This window comes from Acanthochromis polyacanthus, chromosome 21 (genome assembly GCF_021347895.1).
Source record: "Acanthochromis polyacanthus isolate Apoly-LR-REF ecotype Palm Island chromosome 21, KAUST_Apoly_ChrSc, whole genome shotgun sequence".
NCBI classification, from domain to species: domain Eukaryota; kingdom Metazoa; phylum Chordata; class Actinopteri; family Pomacentridae; genus Acanthochromis; species Acanthochromis polyacanthus.
In genome coordinates, this window is record NC_067133.1 from 25,484,964 (window position 1) to 25,501,401 (window position 16,438).

Genomic DNA, 16,438 nt, shown 5'->3' on the forward strand with positions numbered 1-16,438 from the left:
GCGTTGTTGTGGTGACAGATTGAGCACAGTGTGATTGATTAATACGATCTGCTGCGGACAATGCTTACTGCTTTCAGGGCTGGCCTCTGGAAAGATGCCATGTACACCCAGGTGTGGGCACAGTTTACCTACTAAGCCGCTCAATATCTCAAGCAATTAGGAGTGTAGAGAGCAGGGAGAGAGCCAGCTAAGCATTTTGCTGTAATGTCGGATGCAATGATTAAGAGCTCTATTAAAAGCTGAGGGCTTCCAAAGTGGGTCAAACCCAACTGTGAGAGAAAATTGTGCTCTCACCTATGCTATTGTGAAGGAGTGTGTACTAGGGTGGGATATTATATTAGAAGGCCATTACTTTGTGGAGTTTGGATGGCAAACAGTAGAAAATTAACATACATTGATCCTCATGATTTCACGGATGGTTGCATCAAACTCTTCAGAGTTATTGAAGTCGATAGTGATGACATGTGGCCTGCCAATATACTGCTCTGCATAGGGGTGCTGAGAGGACACCTGACGGAAGCATAAATGGAACACAAGCACAGTCACAGTTAGTCAGAAGAGAAAATCAAGATTATATACTGCTGCTGTGTACTCAGTGCATTTTATGTATACTATGAATAGTAGGAGCATCTACCTTCCTGGAGGTGGGCTTCCCTCTAAAGAACTCATGGTTGAGAGAGCTGTGAGGGGGATTAAATTTGGGTTGCAGAAAGATGCAGCCATTAGCTATTGCCTCCAGGGGGGCAGGACCTTCGTACGGGAAGCCAAATCCAATGAAAAGCTAGTCGGGAAAATGAGAGAGAACAGCACAATGTGAGTGTTCACACTGAGCTGCTCATATCCAGGTCAATATTTGCAGACGTTCAACCCTACAAAAGCAAAAAATGTCTTTACAGCAGTTCATTATGATGCAGAAATTGTGGATGTAAACACTGGAGCATTTTCTGAGCTCATGAAAGCCTCATTAATGGACACTCACCTTGGCCTTTCTGAGCAGCTGCTGTAGCTCGTGCTGAGGCAGCAGGCCATGGTTCTTGACAAAGGTGGGGACCTCTGGAGGACGCTGAGTTTCATAGTACACTGTCCCGTGGATCTCCATGTAGCGATGCAGAATCGCCAGAAACTTTTCCTTACCCTTTGACACAGAGAGAGAAGCAAAATAAGTATAGCACTTAAAGAGGGGCACTTTAAAATGACTAATTCATCAGCGTAAACATTGCTAAAATGGTGGGTCAGCCTTATCTGCATTCAAATTACATTTTTCTCAGTCTTCCAAATGTCTACTAGTTTTAGTTTAGCTTTGTGTTTACCATATATTGACATGGTTTTTCAGTCTGTTCCCTTTAGCACATCAAATAACATTCTGACTGAAGTATGCACAGAATACTTACCACAGTGATTTAGTTCAAAGCTAAAGTCCCACTTTATGAACTGATTGCAATAACAATAATCTACATTAAAGCACAAGCTACATAACCAGTCTCAGTTGACTGCAAACAGCTTGTCTGAGGATGCCCGTTATGCTTTTATTTGCCTTTTTACAAATTATTTTGTACTATGTTTACTTTATACACTGTAAATGACTTCACCAGCAACACCACCACTGCTGCTTTCACCAGTTAAATGAGCTGATTTGCCATTTGGAAAGGTTGAAGGAAAAATGTCCAAAGGTATTGGAAAGTCTAGAGTAGAATAGAAATGAGACTTACACAAGCAGATCGACTGAGTTTGCTCTTTCTAACACTAACATAATCATCTTGGTGACTCGTAACAGTACCTGTGGAAGCCAAAGGAACATTAAAAATATACACCAATTAGCCACAATATTAAAACCACCTGCCCAATACGTCTTTAAAACAGCTCTGACCAATCAAGGCATGGACTCCACAAGACTTCTGAAAGTGTTCTTTGGTATCAGGCACCACGGTAACTTAGAAGTTTTGAAGTGAGCTGCATAGATCAGACTTGTTTTTCTAGCATATCCCACAGATGCTCCACTGGATTGAGATCTGGAGAATTTGAAGGCCAATTAAACATTTTAAATTCAAAATATTCCTCAACAAGTTTTACACTGTGCTTTTAAAGAGTGTTTAGGCAGGTGGTACACATTAATGTCAGGACCTAGGGTTTCCTCAGCCTTCACCAGCTTGCCTACTAGTTCATTCTGGTGCTATCGCTTCCCCAAAACATCAGCTTTGTGAAATGCTCAGGTGCTGCTGTAACAAGAGAGTCGTTGTTATTCGCTTTGCTCATCAGTGGTTTTAATGTTGTGGCTGATCGGTGTGTATCTTCTTTTATTGCCCTATGGGGACAATTTGCTTGAATCGTTTTACTGGAAAAATTGAATTAGTTTATCTTAAAAAGTTTTCTGGGGGAGTATTATGAATTATTTACTAAAGCTATGTCTTCAAGGCATAAATCATTTAGAAATGTCATCTGAGTGTTAATCCTCATTTTTCATCTTGAGCCATTTTAATGTCTCAAAGCAACGCAGTGATGAAACCACACTTTCTTTTACTTAGAGTGATAATAATCCATGAAAAAAACCTGTCAGCACAACATCCAACACTCAGAAATGATCGACTTCAAAGGCAACTATAAAAGGTTTGCAGTTTAATCTTTAACTGATGACTGTGGCTATGGGCTGTTGTTGTTGTGTTGTCTGTTTTGTGTGTTTGCCAGAGCAAAAGAAAAAGCATTCACTTGGTTATTTTATGCTTTAATTCATAAATGTTTTAGGGTATTACTTGCAGTATATTTTGGTTCGGTCTAAATGTTAGTTGATACACTTTTGAAATTACTGATCTTAAACTGACATTTGAATGTTCTGATATATATTATTTAAGCCGACACATTTGAAGTGGAACCACGTATTTTTAGGCAACAAAAAGTCTCGGAAGACTTAAATTTGGAGAACCAGTCATGCCAGTGAAAAACAGGTACACTTACTTGAAGCTGTGTGGATCCATCAATGATGCATCATGAGTTGATGAACACAGCACAGTACAGAGTGAGAACAGAAGTGCGGAGAGGAGAGAAGAGAATCGAGAGTGACAGATGTAGAGGAAATGGGAGAACATGACATAAAGTATTAGTCACTCTTCCTCTCGCAGGACCTTTACAAGCCCCAAATCTCCAATGCGAACCTAAAAATTGAGAAGGAGGAAAGATGCTGCTGTCAACAACGGGGGTATTTTCGATCTGGAGAGACCCCGATACTGGCTTTTACACAGCAATCTCTCAGACTCACAAATGCTACACTACAGCGCAAGTTGTTCTGAGAAACCGCGGATGCTGTGGAGGTGCTGGAACAAAGCCGCAGCCAGATTCAAGTGAAACAAACCTTGAGGGAGGCTGCAGCACACATCAAAGTTACAGTAAGAGCGAGAAACCTTGGCAGTACCTCGGAGGGAAAATTTACTCTAAACAAAAACAATTGCTCCTCTACCATCAGACTTCAGGCCAGATTCCTGAAGGAGGAATTTGTTTGCAGGAAATGTTAAGTATAGTGGGTGATTCACAGCTAAGGAGAGTAATATTCAGAAGTTTTCCAAACTTATCCTAATTTTATTGCATTCAAAGCACCATTTAAAGCACTGTTATAAAGTATACAATGTGCATTATATAGTTACATTTTCCATTACTAACAGCAATGTAATGACATGCTATAAATAAAGCAAAGTAATTTCCTCCTCTCACAAACATGCAAGAAATGAAAAAAAGAAGCTACATTTACTGACAGTTATACAGAGGCTATGGTGTCATACTGACCTTCCACATGCTGGCCTCTTTTCCGTACACAAGAGCCATATTGTTAACCTTGTTTTTCTGGATATTCAGCCTCTCTGTCTCATTCAGCTCCTCCGCCACAAAACCCATGAAAGAGTTGTCTGGAGTGTGGGCTGTCAAGGACAAACACAGTAATTGGCAAAGCAATGTTCCAAGTCCATTTCATGTCTGAGAAAAAAGTGGTCAAACTAAGGGAGATGTGAACATCCAAGCTGCTGTGTGTCTAGATAATGTAGAATAAAAGGAGAACTGTCGGGATTCTAAAGAGCATGGTTTTTTTTAGTAATTTGCAATTACAATCATCTGTATGGTAGAGTGTGGTGAAACCCTAAAAATGGTGCTTACGGATGCTTTCAATATTCTGATTCTGAGAAATTTTGATGGCATCGTTTGGTGGTGCAAGTGCTTCCTTCATCAGTGCAATAAGCTGTGTAAAGTGGTAGACTGCTGCTTTGATACGGCACATTTTCAGCTTTTAGGAAATGAAACAACTCAATTAATGGTAGCACACACAAAGGAAACCTACTACAGCAAGGACTTGTCAAGTGGGAAGGAGAACGAAACAGTCGATTTTCTGTCCTGAGATGAAAGCTGACACCTTTCAGTGTCAAGATTCGTAATTATTCGGTGCTGCCTATTATCGCTGAATTAATTGGAGACCACTGCAAACATCTGAAGTTTCCTCTGCCACCAATTTCACCTAATGTGACATGAATGTGTGTGTGCTTGTGTTTTTGCACATTTCTGCGTTCTGATGGTGGTGGTGCTTGGCCACAGTAGGAGGCTTTAAGCATCTGTGCAGGCGCAGCTGTTCTGACTGAGTTCTGTCTGTTGCCTCAAAGCCTCGACAGCCCGAGGCCTTCGTGAGCTCACACAATCTGCTCCCACATGAAAAAAAACGTGGACAGCACACATGCATACGCACATACATGCATCAATGTCAACTTTTCAACGAATAATCATCTGTGAAAATTCAAGCAGGCGTTTGATTTGACAGACGGCGGACATGACAGACATCCTCAATTTCAGGAAGAGCAAAGTGAGAATCTGCAAAAGAGGAATGAAATGATGGTCCACATACGGAACATGGTCATATACTGCTGCCCATGAAGGTTCCAGTAGCCCCAGTTTGTTCTGTAGCCATGCAGAGTGGCGTATTCCTCGTGGTTGTAAGCAGGCTCGGTGCCGAAGGTGTCAATCACTCGGATGTGGCACCTGGGAGAACAAAAGAAACGGCTAAAATTAGAACAAAGCACTGTCTTGTTTAAGATAATACTTTCTCCCTTAAATGAGTCAGACGAGCTGCAGAAAAGCCAGAAATAGCAGCACATACAGACACAATAAGTCTACATGCTCAGAGAAAGCTCAGAGCAACAGGAATGAAAGCCGTGAAAAACAATATTAGTCTCATTTTGAGCTATGAGGGCTCATCAGGACTATAACGGTGACTTGTTGGCAGAGTGTTGGTTTGTAAAGCTGTCAGAGATGACAGATGTGAATGTCCCCCGCCTGCCCTCGTCCTGCTGAGCTAAGATCACACAGGCCTCAAGGTGAGACAATTGATGCTGAAATCACAGCCTTGTTTTACAGTCACCACATGGCCCTCTGCTGCAACAGATCACAACCCAGTTGAGTCGAGACTGAATCTGAGTCAAACCAAACAAATTTAAAGATGCTAATCTCTTTTTACATGTGCAAGTGTCCTGGAATAGACTACAGAATGTTTAAAATTCTCTCTTGTAACATCAAGCCAACACTTCAACAGGGAATATATTATACAGCCTTCAGTACATCAATACTCAAACATTTTTAAATCTGTTTAACCCTCTGAGCCCCAAAGTCCGCCTGAGGGTTTAACTGGCGTGTTATCACTAACAAATGGGCAGATTTACACGACTTATCAGATCAAAAAAACAGAAAGAATCTGATTTCAATCATCTGTGATGTGCTGTCCATCAGTAAACCAAATTTAAGCTTTATATGTTATAAATACACTGCTCAAAAAAATTAAAGAAAAACTGTAAAAACACATCATATTTCAATGCGGGGGAAAAAATGGATATTTACAGTGATATGGACTGGTTAATGTGTTAGGAATGAAAAGATGCCACATTGTTTGATGAAATGAAAATTATCAACCTCCAGGAGGGCTAAATTCAAGACATTCCAAAATCAAAGTGAAAAACTGATGTGGCAGACTGGTCCATTTTCTGAAATTCGTTGGCAGCAACTCAAAACGGTACTCAATAGTTTGTATGGCCTCCATGTGCTTGTATGCAGCCTGACAATATCGGGACAAGCTCCGAATGAGACGATGAATGGTGTCCTGGCGTATCTCCTCCCAGATCTGAACCAGGGCATCACTGAGCTCCTGGACAGTCTGAGGAGCAACCTGGTGGTGTTGGACGGAACAAAACATAATGTTCCAAAGGCATTGTATTGGATTCAGGTCAGGTGAGTACTGGGGCCAGTCAATGCTGTCAATTCCTTCATCCTCCAGGAAGTGCCTGCATCCTCTTGCCACATGAGGCCAGGCATTGTCGTGCACCACAAGGAACACAGGACCATTGCACCAGTGTCGGGTCTGACAATGGATCCAAGGATTTCATCCTGATACCTAAAGGCAGTCAGAGTGCCCTTGTCTAGCCTGTAGAGGTCTGTGCGTCCCTCCATGGATATGCCTCCCCAGACCATCAGTGACTCACCACCAAAACGGTCATGCTAAACCATGTTACAGGCAGCATAACACTCTCCGTGGCTTCTTCCGGCCCTTTTCATGTCTGTCACATGTGCTCAGGGTGAACCTGCTCTCATCTGTGAAAAGCAAAGGGCACCATTGGCAGACCTGCCAATTCCTGTGTTCTATGGCAAATGCTAATCAAGCTCCACGGTGTCAGGCAGTGAGCACAGGATCCACTAGAGGACATTGGACCCTCAGACCTTCCTCATGAAGTCTGTTTCTGATTGTTTGGTCAGAGACATTCACACCAGTGGCCTACTTGAGGTCATTTTGTAGGGCTCTGGCAGTGCTCATCCTGGTCCTCCATGCACAAAGGAGCAGATAGCTGTCCTGCTGATGGGTTGAGGACCTTCTGCAGCCCTCTCCTCGAGTAACTGCCTGTCTCCTGGAACCTCCTCCATGCGCTTGAGACTGTGCTGGGAGACACAGCAAACCTTCTGGTAAGGGCACGTATTGATGTGCCATCGCGGAGGAGTTGGACTGCCTCTTCAACAGTCAGAAAACACAAGAAGGAAAAAATGTCAGTGGCCTTCACCTGTAAACTCATTCCTGTTTTGCGGGTTGTCTCATTGTTACCCCTCTAGTGCACCTGTTGTTAATTTCATGAACACCAAAGCAGCTGAAGCTGACTAAAACCCCCCTGTTTTACTGACTTGACCAGATCAGTATCCCACATGTTTGACTGATTTGATGCAATACTTAGATTAAAAAGTATTCCTTTAATTTTTTTGAGCAGTGTATATAACATTTCATCACAATCACTTTATTTGATATGTCTTATTTCTACACCATCTACAATAACCAGATTCTATAAAAATCTATAAATTCTGCAGCTATGAAGCCATTCAGCTGGAATGAACAGTCACAGGGCAAAATTTCAGGGACTTCTCAGCTGAAAAAAAAGTCACTTGTGGAAAGTAGTAGAATATAAAAGTAGTAAAATATCAATAGAATGTAGAACTACCTTTTTTTTCTTTTAATGACAGTAACGCGGTATTTGCAGAAACTTGCAAAACTGCTGCACATGTAGATTCCAGTTTATTTTCTATTATTGGAAAAAGAAAATACAGAAAGAAGTTCCACTTTCAACAGACGACATTTCTGACTTATCTCTACTTCTAGCCTTGGTTATGATGTTTCCATAGAGTTGCAAGCCATTAAATTCTGTAAAAAGGAGCCCAGAAAGAGCTTAGAGTTCAGAGGGTTAAGGAAATCAAACAGATAAAAAAAAAAAAAAAAAAAAAAACTGGTATGGAGCAGTTCACAATGAGAAACTGAAGAGAAGACATACAGAAAATACTTATCAGCACTTAATCAGCAGTAAATATTCACACGAGGAAGTAAGAAATCAATTGATGTAATCCAAGTTGATAAGATTTATCAATGCCCTGCATCTGCAATCAGTGTCAGGGCTGTGGAGGAAATGAACGTATTGGTCTGTCACTCTGTGACAGCTCAGGAGTGTTGGTCGATCAGCCGACCTTGGACTGATGTTGATTGAAGTCAGGGGAGGCTTTTGCTGCTGCTGTATTTTTTGGAATTCAAAATGCATAAGAATAAAGACTGATTGTGAAATGTGTGTCCCTGCTGCTCAGTTATTTAATGAATGGCGCACCCGTCTCCTCTTACGAGACAAAAAAATCCAACCCTTGTATAATACCCCTGATGATTCTCATTATTTTCACACCGCCATAACTTAAATGTTTTGTTTTCTTTTCCCTTTTCATGAATAGATTTGGAGCCAGAGCCAGGGACCAGTTTGCATTAAAATGTTTTGCTTTGTTTTTCTTTGTTTGGGGAAAATAAAAAAAAAGAGGATTTGCTTTTATTCTGTGGCTGCTCCACTGCTGCCCAGCTGGAACAAAAGACCAAAAACTTTGCCAGCTGCATTTATTGTCAGAGTTTGTAGTTGCTCACAGTGTTGAAACATGTTGGCTTGTTGGAGCATTTGCGGAAAAATGTGCTATGTTTTTGTATAGTACACATACCTATGAAAAACCTAGACAACCTATGCCAAGATGCCTAGAATGGGTGTGAGTAAAACAATGTGATGTCCACTCAGAAGCTGGATCTTGGGTCATTGATTGGTCTTATAAGAGGCCAGATTGGATAGGGAGAATTTTGCTGATGCACAGCGGAATTAGGGCCCAGTGTCTAACAGCCTGTAACCCAGCTAGTGAACAAGCCAACAGTGAAGTATTTCATCAGAAAGGCAATTACTGTTCACCAAAAGGGACACAAGAAACACTGCACTTAGAGCTTGGTTAACCAACAGAGATTACAGTATCTGACAAGACAGAGTGAAAAAGAAAAAAGAGTTAAAAAAAAGACTGACTTGTGCTTTCTCAGAGAGAGACCCATGTGCTGCTTCATCTGCTGCAGGCCGTGGTAGTCGGTGTAGATGAGGTCGAAGGGCAGAGGTCCGGTCAGAGGGCAACTTCCTCTTCCTGGAGGGACACCCAGAGACCTGCACAAAGGTCAGATGAACTTTCAGCTTCACACTGAGCCAAGCAGTGCACACAAGAAGTCTCACAAGCTTCAGTGAATATTTATGAGAGACAGCGCAAATACTGTCAAAGTCTTGCATGAGCCAGGTAGAAACTATTTTACTGTAGCCAATCACAGCATTTTGTCTGTTTCATTAGTTTTCTTGAATCATTCTTTTCTTACAATCATCTGTCAGTTTTTTTTTTTTGCATCAACCCTGTGAACTGCAAAATTCCAGCAAGTTCAAAAGGCATGTTTTCTTTCAAAATATTATCAAAATTACACCATTTCTCAGAACCAGAAGACTGTAAAAATAAAAAGAATCATTGCATTTTCAGCTTTCCTACGGCTGATGCTTGATGATCATGTATGAATCATCTGAGATATGCCGTTTAGTCGGATAACTAAAACAGATGCAAGCTTAACATTGTGACCTTTCATTGAACTTACTATTTTGATCCCAACGTGTCTAATTTAAAAACTTATCAAAAACAAGCCCTGTGTCCCAACAGATTCTTTAAAGAAGGAAAAAATTCTGCAGCATTGTTATGAAAATGTGACAGAAATTCAAGAACTTTTGGGCTGAATTTTATTGAACTGCAGGCAGTGCTCGCATAATGCAGCGAGGAAACAAGTATAAAAACGAATTAGTAATAGTCATGCTTTGCTACTCAGCCAAGGAACAGCAGAGTTATGTGACGATCGCTGTCTGTCTGTCTGTCTGTCTGTCTGCAATGTTACTCAAAAACGGATTTGGATGAAATTTTCAGGGAAGGTCAGAAATAACACAAGGACCAAGTGATTAGGCAGTGATCCAACTTATAGTCTAGATCCATGGATTTGTTAAAGATTTCTGCATCATTGTGAGATAGCCGCACAGCGTCACTGTAACTATGACTACAAGTGAACACTATATCAGCTGCCTGCCGATGATCACATGATTGCGATCCTACTACAAACTGACCGTTGCGGACTTAATGGGACTTATCTGATGGAAATAATACAAGGAAAAATTGATGAAATTGTGGGGGTGCTTCAGAGTCCCATCAATTCCCACCGTCCGCTACATATTTAGGTCACGCGATTTGGTATCCGGCAACGTATACATGCATAATGTAAGCTTGTGCTCAGTGCAAGATCATTTTGTTTGTGGGTACATCTATATGAAATGGCCACAATCTATGTTGCCGTGATTTCTGCCATGAATTTTTTCAAGATTTCCGTCATTGGAAAATGATAGAACAACTGAGCAGCCTTGGTGGAGTACTGCGCTCTCTGAGTGCTTTTCTTGTTCTTTAATTTCAAAAAATTGGTAACACCTGTGGACACATGTTGATTTCAGGTTTTTAAATTTTTTGTGCAAAAAGTAATAACCAACTTTCTTTTTTTAAATGATTTTTTTTACATTATAACTGTATTATACTGTATAAATACATTTCTCTCAGTGCTGTCATGGTAGTGCTGTTTTCATAGAGGTTCAGGGCTTTATACTGCGGGAAAAAAATGCCACGGTGAGTAATAAAGCTAAGACAGGAGCAAGAAACGGCCAGTAACTGCTTGGAGTTCAGAGGTTAAATATATGCTCCCCCGGATCTGTATCAACAATATAAAACAAAAAATATATATATCTAAACAAAACAAAACTTAAAATCTGCACTTCGTAACGATACTTAAGAGGTGTGCACGAGTTCAGTTTGATTGGAAGACAGACAGAGTGAGCAGAAGACAGGAAGAATGAAAGACCCCATCACATCGTGAAGCATGTCAGTGAGATGGCAGAACCATTCAGCCGTACGACACAGAAATCAGCGCAACCAGGCAGCATTGTCTCACAGTGGGGAGTCGCCCAATTTGTCTGCACAACTTGTTCAGACACACACACACACACACACACACACACACACACACACACACACACACACACACACACACACACACACACACACACACACACACACACACACACACACACACACACACACACACACACACACACACAAAAGAAAAACACACATATAATCTGAGAGGCACAGCACGTTTATTTGACCACACATCTTTGACGGATACAAAGCGATGGCTGCTTTCAAGCATTATTTCTGCAGAATCTGTCTTTGGCATGATACTATTCAGGCACTTTGCATGTAACATTGGCTGCAGGAGTGCCTTCTGTACGAGATGCATTGCTTAGAACAAGATCAGTATATATACTGATGATGTGTTATTCACAGGGCAACTTTTGGGAATTCCGTGTACTGTATATTCATATTTCTATGTTGTATTTGATGCCTGTTTATGTTGCTACGGTGTGTCCTGCTTGACGGACCTCAAAATCAAGAAGCTGCTGTGTGAAAAATATTCTGGTATGAATAAAACCAGAGGAGAGCAGCTTATAAAGAATCTGTAGTTACAAAAAAAGGGGGGAAAGACAGCGGATTTAAATGTGTTGTCTGTTATGACAAAGTACAGTGCGGCTTCAGAGCACACTGCTTTCAGCTGGGATCAAGGTAGCACTTTGTTTCAGGGAAAAACGCAATCAAGCACGTCTATTTTCATCACAAGACAAAGCGCTGTTTTGTCAAACTTCAGCAGCTCCTAACAGCTACAGCACAGTACAAAACAGCAGAGCACAGGAAGTGTGAGTGGATGTGCAGATCTGTAAAATTCTCGGTATGCTGAAGGCAGCTCATTGCCTGCAAAGATAATGTGACATGAAACAGTCGGATGCAGCTTACAGAAAGAGCAAACTGCAGTATTGAAGACTGATACTAATTTGCACTACTTGTGTAGCACCAAGTATTATTCATTACATGGAGATTTACTAACCTTAGTCATAGCTTCTAACCTGGACCTTTACACTGACCGTGGCCTGTTATTACTCTGAACTTAACCCAAAAACCAAGTCTCAACGCTAAAACAAAAATAAACCACCCAAATTACACATGTAATAAGACTGTAGCAGTTTTTGTAGATTTAATCAGTGACCCCTTACAGACTTAGAGTGAAATTTGTTGTTTTGGCTTCTTCAGGCCTTTAAATTCAGGATCAGAAAAAGACAATGAGTCGAAAGTAGAACCTTATAACATTTATATCCTGCTACTCATATACACGTATTGTCGTTTCACTTAAAAAAAAAACTTTCGAGTCATTTTAAATTTACTCAAAAGGTTGCAAAGGGTAGTTCAAGTCAATATAAATAAAAGCAATTGCCTGTTATTTGGTTGCACAGTTCTTTAATGAAATGACAGCATTAAGTGTACCATTTAACACTGCTAAATATTTAGCTTGTTTGGAAATGCTTTTCCTGGCTCTCTAAGCAGTTGCCCTCAGCCGATCTTTGTCACCGGGGCTCACTGTCTTCAACCTCCTTTTCAGCAGACAAAATGCTCAATAGAATTTGAAGCTTTTCAGTGCAACACTTCCCTGTTTTTGTCTCTGTTAAAAGCTTTGGCTGCTTTGCAGAGTGTCTGGGCTCATTGACTTGCTGCCGGATGAAGGTCTGGCAAGTGAGATTGGGGGAGTTGTTTTCTACATAGCCTGACAAAACTTTTCTTTTACATTTTAGAATTCATCCTGTTGCTGCTATCATCTGATTCGTCATCATCAACAAAAATGAGTGACTAGTCTGCCTCTTCCGCTGTCTATGTGCTGCCATTTTCAAAACTTCCTTCATAACGTAAAACAACATCTTTCAAGCTAGTAACCTACCACATTCAAAATTCTAGTATTTCTAAAGATCTGGATCATGTTATCAGGCAGCAATGCTACTTCTTTTGGTGAATTAGCCATTTTAGTACACAGTTTGGGCTGCACAGTGGCTTGGTGGTTAGCACTTTCATCTCGCAGCTACAGTATGAGATCCTCGGTTTACATCCCTGTCTTCCTGCCTTCGCAGGATCTTTTTGCATGGAATTTGCATGCTTTCCTTGTGCATGCATGGAATTTCTCTGAGTACTCCAGCTTCCTCCCATAATCCAAAAACAAGCTGAGGTCAATTGGTAACTCTAAATTGTCTGTAGCTGTGAATCGAGAAGGACTGTCTACATGTAGCCCTTCGACCTGTCCAAGGTGTCCCCTGCCTTCACCCTAAATCAGCTGGGATAGGCTCCAATCATCCACAACCTTAATGAGGGTTAAGCGGTATATAGATAATGGATGAATAGTATACAGTGTTTGCCTCTCTGTATGCAAATGTTTCACCAAAACAATTTCCCCACCACTATTTTGAGGGAATACAGCTACAGGATCCTTGGCTAAGCTTCACCCAATATGATTATGATTGGTTTTAGGAACTACAAACGATTTAGCAGGTTGATGATGAGGAAAAATCAGACCATTCTGTGCTACAGGATGTGAGATTAGTTCCATCCATGTATGCCCAGGTCACTGTCTGCAATCAGTCATTTTTGTAAAGGTGAATTTTGGTCTCATCTGTCCATATCTCTTTCCTGTCTCTGCATTTTCCTGCAAAGCCAACGTCTGGATCCTTCCTGCAGACAGGTTGTTTGCATCTAGCAGTATCGTCTCTGTATCTCTACAGCAGAACTCTTCAATAAGCTGTGGCTTGTGATACTTTTAGACCTGTGATCTCTAGACTGACAGTAATGTCACCGGCCGTTGTGAGTTTTATTTCTCACAGCTCAAAGGATTTTCCCCACAGCTTCAGGTGTCTGTGCGTTACCTGTCCTCTTTCTGATGTCTGAGAGTAGTCTCTTTTTTTCCTCCAAAACATTCCAAACTGCTGTATGTTGTAGTAGAATTTCATTTGTACTTGGATGAATTGTGTTTGTAATGTGACGATCACAAACGTCTGGGCAAGTCTGGGCATGACTGTTAATCAGAGCACACAACAGACCCCATGAATATGTTTTCTACTATTTTGATATGGTATGTGATTATGTTGTGACCAGCATCAAGCATCTTATTTCTAATAACACCAAGACTGTGAGACTCCTCGGTTGAGAAACCTCTGTTGTCTTCGTGAGAAAGGCAAAGCTGTGCTATGTGAAGGACAGATACTATGAAAGTTTGCATTTGTTGTTTGGTCAGACTTGGTCAGACCTCTGAATACGAGCTTGATGTCAGAGCTCTGCCCTTCAGCTGAAATATTTACTCTGCGTTTCTCTTCTTTATTATTCATTGTTACTACCTTTATTATTGAATAAATTCCAAATACTGTTGCAGCTTGACTGTTTTTGCTACGGCTCATCCAGTTTTCCTCAACACTGTACTTGATTTATCCATTTCATGTGCCACAGTTCTCAGTGACCTTTTTGCTTTCTCTTCTTACTGATCAGCTGTTTTCTGTCATTGTTGGTTCTTTGGTCTTTATATCGGTGTATGTCTTCTGGCTCCAACTGCAATCTCAACAGATGAAAAGATGAGGGCTAGATGCCTATTAGCATTTCATGTGTGCCAAAAGAAAAGCACCTGGGCAATGAATTCCTTCTGTGATCTAGTAACTAACTTGTGTTTGCGTACCTGAAAGTAGGAGGCCCAACACAGTCATTTCTTTTAAAGATATGTTTCGGGGCATTTTTTGCATTTAGTCAATAGGAAAAGCATAGAGAAACAGAAAATGTAGGGAAGAGAACAGGGAAGCTGCATGCCAGAAATAGAAACAGGAATCCCTCAGTCGGGTTGCATGTGCCCATATGGTTTGCACTTGGCTGTCATTCTACAACAAACCTATTTCTATGTTACAGTGACACGCATTATGCACTAACGGTCATTTAATACAAGTGGTAATTGCCCTTTTAATTTCACACTCATCTTTTGATTTCAAGTTCAAACATCTACAGTTAATGTGGGATGCACAATGAAATATTGGCATCATCATTGGTTAAAGTCTTCAATGTGACACTTAGATAAGCCTGTCTGACTAAAAGTGCAAAGTTTTGGTAGAAAATGTTCCATTAAAAAATATTACCGAATTAAAGTTAAAATAGTTTTCTGATTTTAACAAATGTGTACATTTGAAAAGCACTGATTTTTATGGCACCGCCTGCCAGTAGGCATCATGACAAGAGTAGGCATATTATGTTATTTCCACTCCAGCGCTTCAGACACTCCAGACTTCATGTTCGCTATAATAAAAAAACAAAACAAAACATGTGCACTTGTCTGTAATAGCACTGGCAAAAACTTGGTAAAAGTCCAATATCTACTTATGGTGAAAACATCAAATTTCACTCTTTTGGAAAGCCCTGTACACAATCTTTTCACATGCAGTGTGTATGCATGTTACAGAACCACTAATATCTTAGATTTACAAAACGCAGTCTGTGAGATTATAGCAAATTTGCATGTCAAGGCTTTGGTTTTAACATTACTGACAGGAAAGTGACCAAAGTGATGTAAACCTCTCTGCAAAAGAGGCAATGCAGCACTGAAGTTCTACGGAAGGACTGAAGAAAAAACCGATCAGTGTTGGTTGAAAAAGTTTTCAGTGTTATCAAACTGTGTCCTCTTGTGAAACTTTTTCAGCTGGAGTCACAGATCTATAACCTTCCACTATTTCTTTTGCTACCTGGCTCCAATACACATCCTGCTTCTGCACACATAAATACCTGCGAAACAAGAACCTATCGATCGTTCCTTGGACAGTGAACATATTCAGTCAGCACTGCAGCTTTGTGGAAGCACACGTGGCGGCCAGTTCCCCTGCAGTAGATGGGATAATGAGCACTGGTGTGCCAGCCAGTGGTACTTTAAGCTGCGGTTTCATCAGTCAAAGGTTCACACCCCAGCAATTCCGTGCTTACACAAACAAAAGGGCTTTCGCTTTAGCTGTATTTTGCTCCCTGTATTGTGTGCAATATGCAGCCAGGTGGATACAATAAGGTGCAACTGACAGCATCTTTAGGACATTAAAGCAGGGACGTTTGCAAAAAAATATAACCTTATCTCAGCTAAACAGATTAGAAAGTGCTTCACAGTAAATAAAGTAAGAAATGACAACATAAAATCAAAAGAAAGCTCCGCAATATTTAATGAAAATCACATATTTACCTCTCAAATAAACAGAGTATTTACTATTTTCCAAATCAGGAATTATTTCTTGTCGCTAGCCTATTTAAAAGGAGAACATTTTTATATGTTAAAGTGAAGAAATAGTCAAAGATACTACGAGCCTGCAACCAGAAGCTCTGTGAGACTGCAAGCATCTGCATGCTAACATGTTCACAATGACGACTGCAGACACAGATATACAGTATTATCCATCATGTTCATAGTTTAGTGTGTGGGCTGGGAATTTATTTATCTGCATTGAAGATAAATCTGTGTGGACTATCTTTAGTTTTGCACATATTTGGTGACAGAATTAACTGAGGTTGAAAAAACTGTAATTTTGGGTTGGTGACGGTGTTAGATCAAAGGTTAAAAAGTCCTTAAAGTTACTGCCATTTCTCCTGTGGCGGACAT

At 40.7% G+C, this 16,438-nt stretch overlaps 1 protein-coding gene across 2 annotated transcripts in view; it reads right to left on the reverse strand.

Annotated features, from left to right (window-relative positions):
* Positions 1-16,438, reverse strand: part of LOC110961470 (alpha-1,6-mannosylglycoprotein 6-beta-N-acetylglucosaminyltransferase B) — an 84,286-nt gene that overhangs the window by 14,957 nt on the left and 52,891 nt on the right. For both annotated transcript variants that reach the window (XR_007938730.1, XM_022209095.2), the window contains exons 9-15: positions 8,865-8,996; positions 4,871-5,004; positions 3,772-3,902; positions 2,950-2,955; positions 980-1,135; positions 635-781; positions 394-510 (exon numbers count right to left, since the gene is read on the reverse strand). Coding sequence is in view for 1 of the 2 variants with exons in the window: in XM_022209095.2 (XP_022064787.2) it covers positions 394-510; positions 635-781; positions 980-1,135; positions 2,950-2,955; positions 3,772-3,902; positions 4,871-5,004; positions 8,865-8,996 (823 nt within the window). In the remaining variant the exon portion in view is untranslated. The remainder of the gene's footprint in view (positions 1-393; positions 511-634; positions 782-979; positions 1,136-2,949; positions 2,956-3,771; positions 3,903-4,870; positions 5,005-8,864; positions 8,997-16,438) is intronic.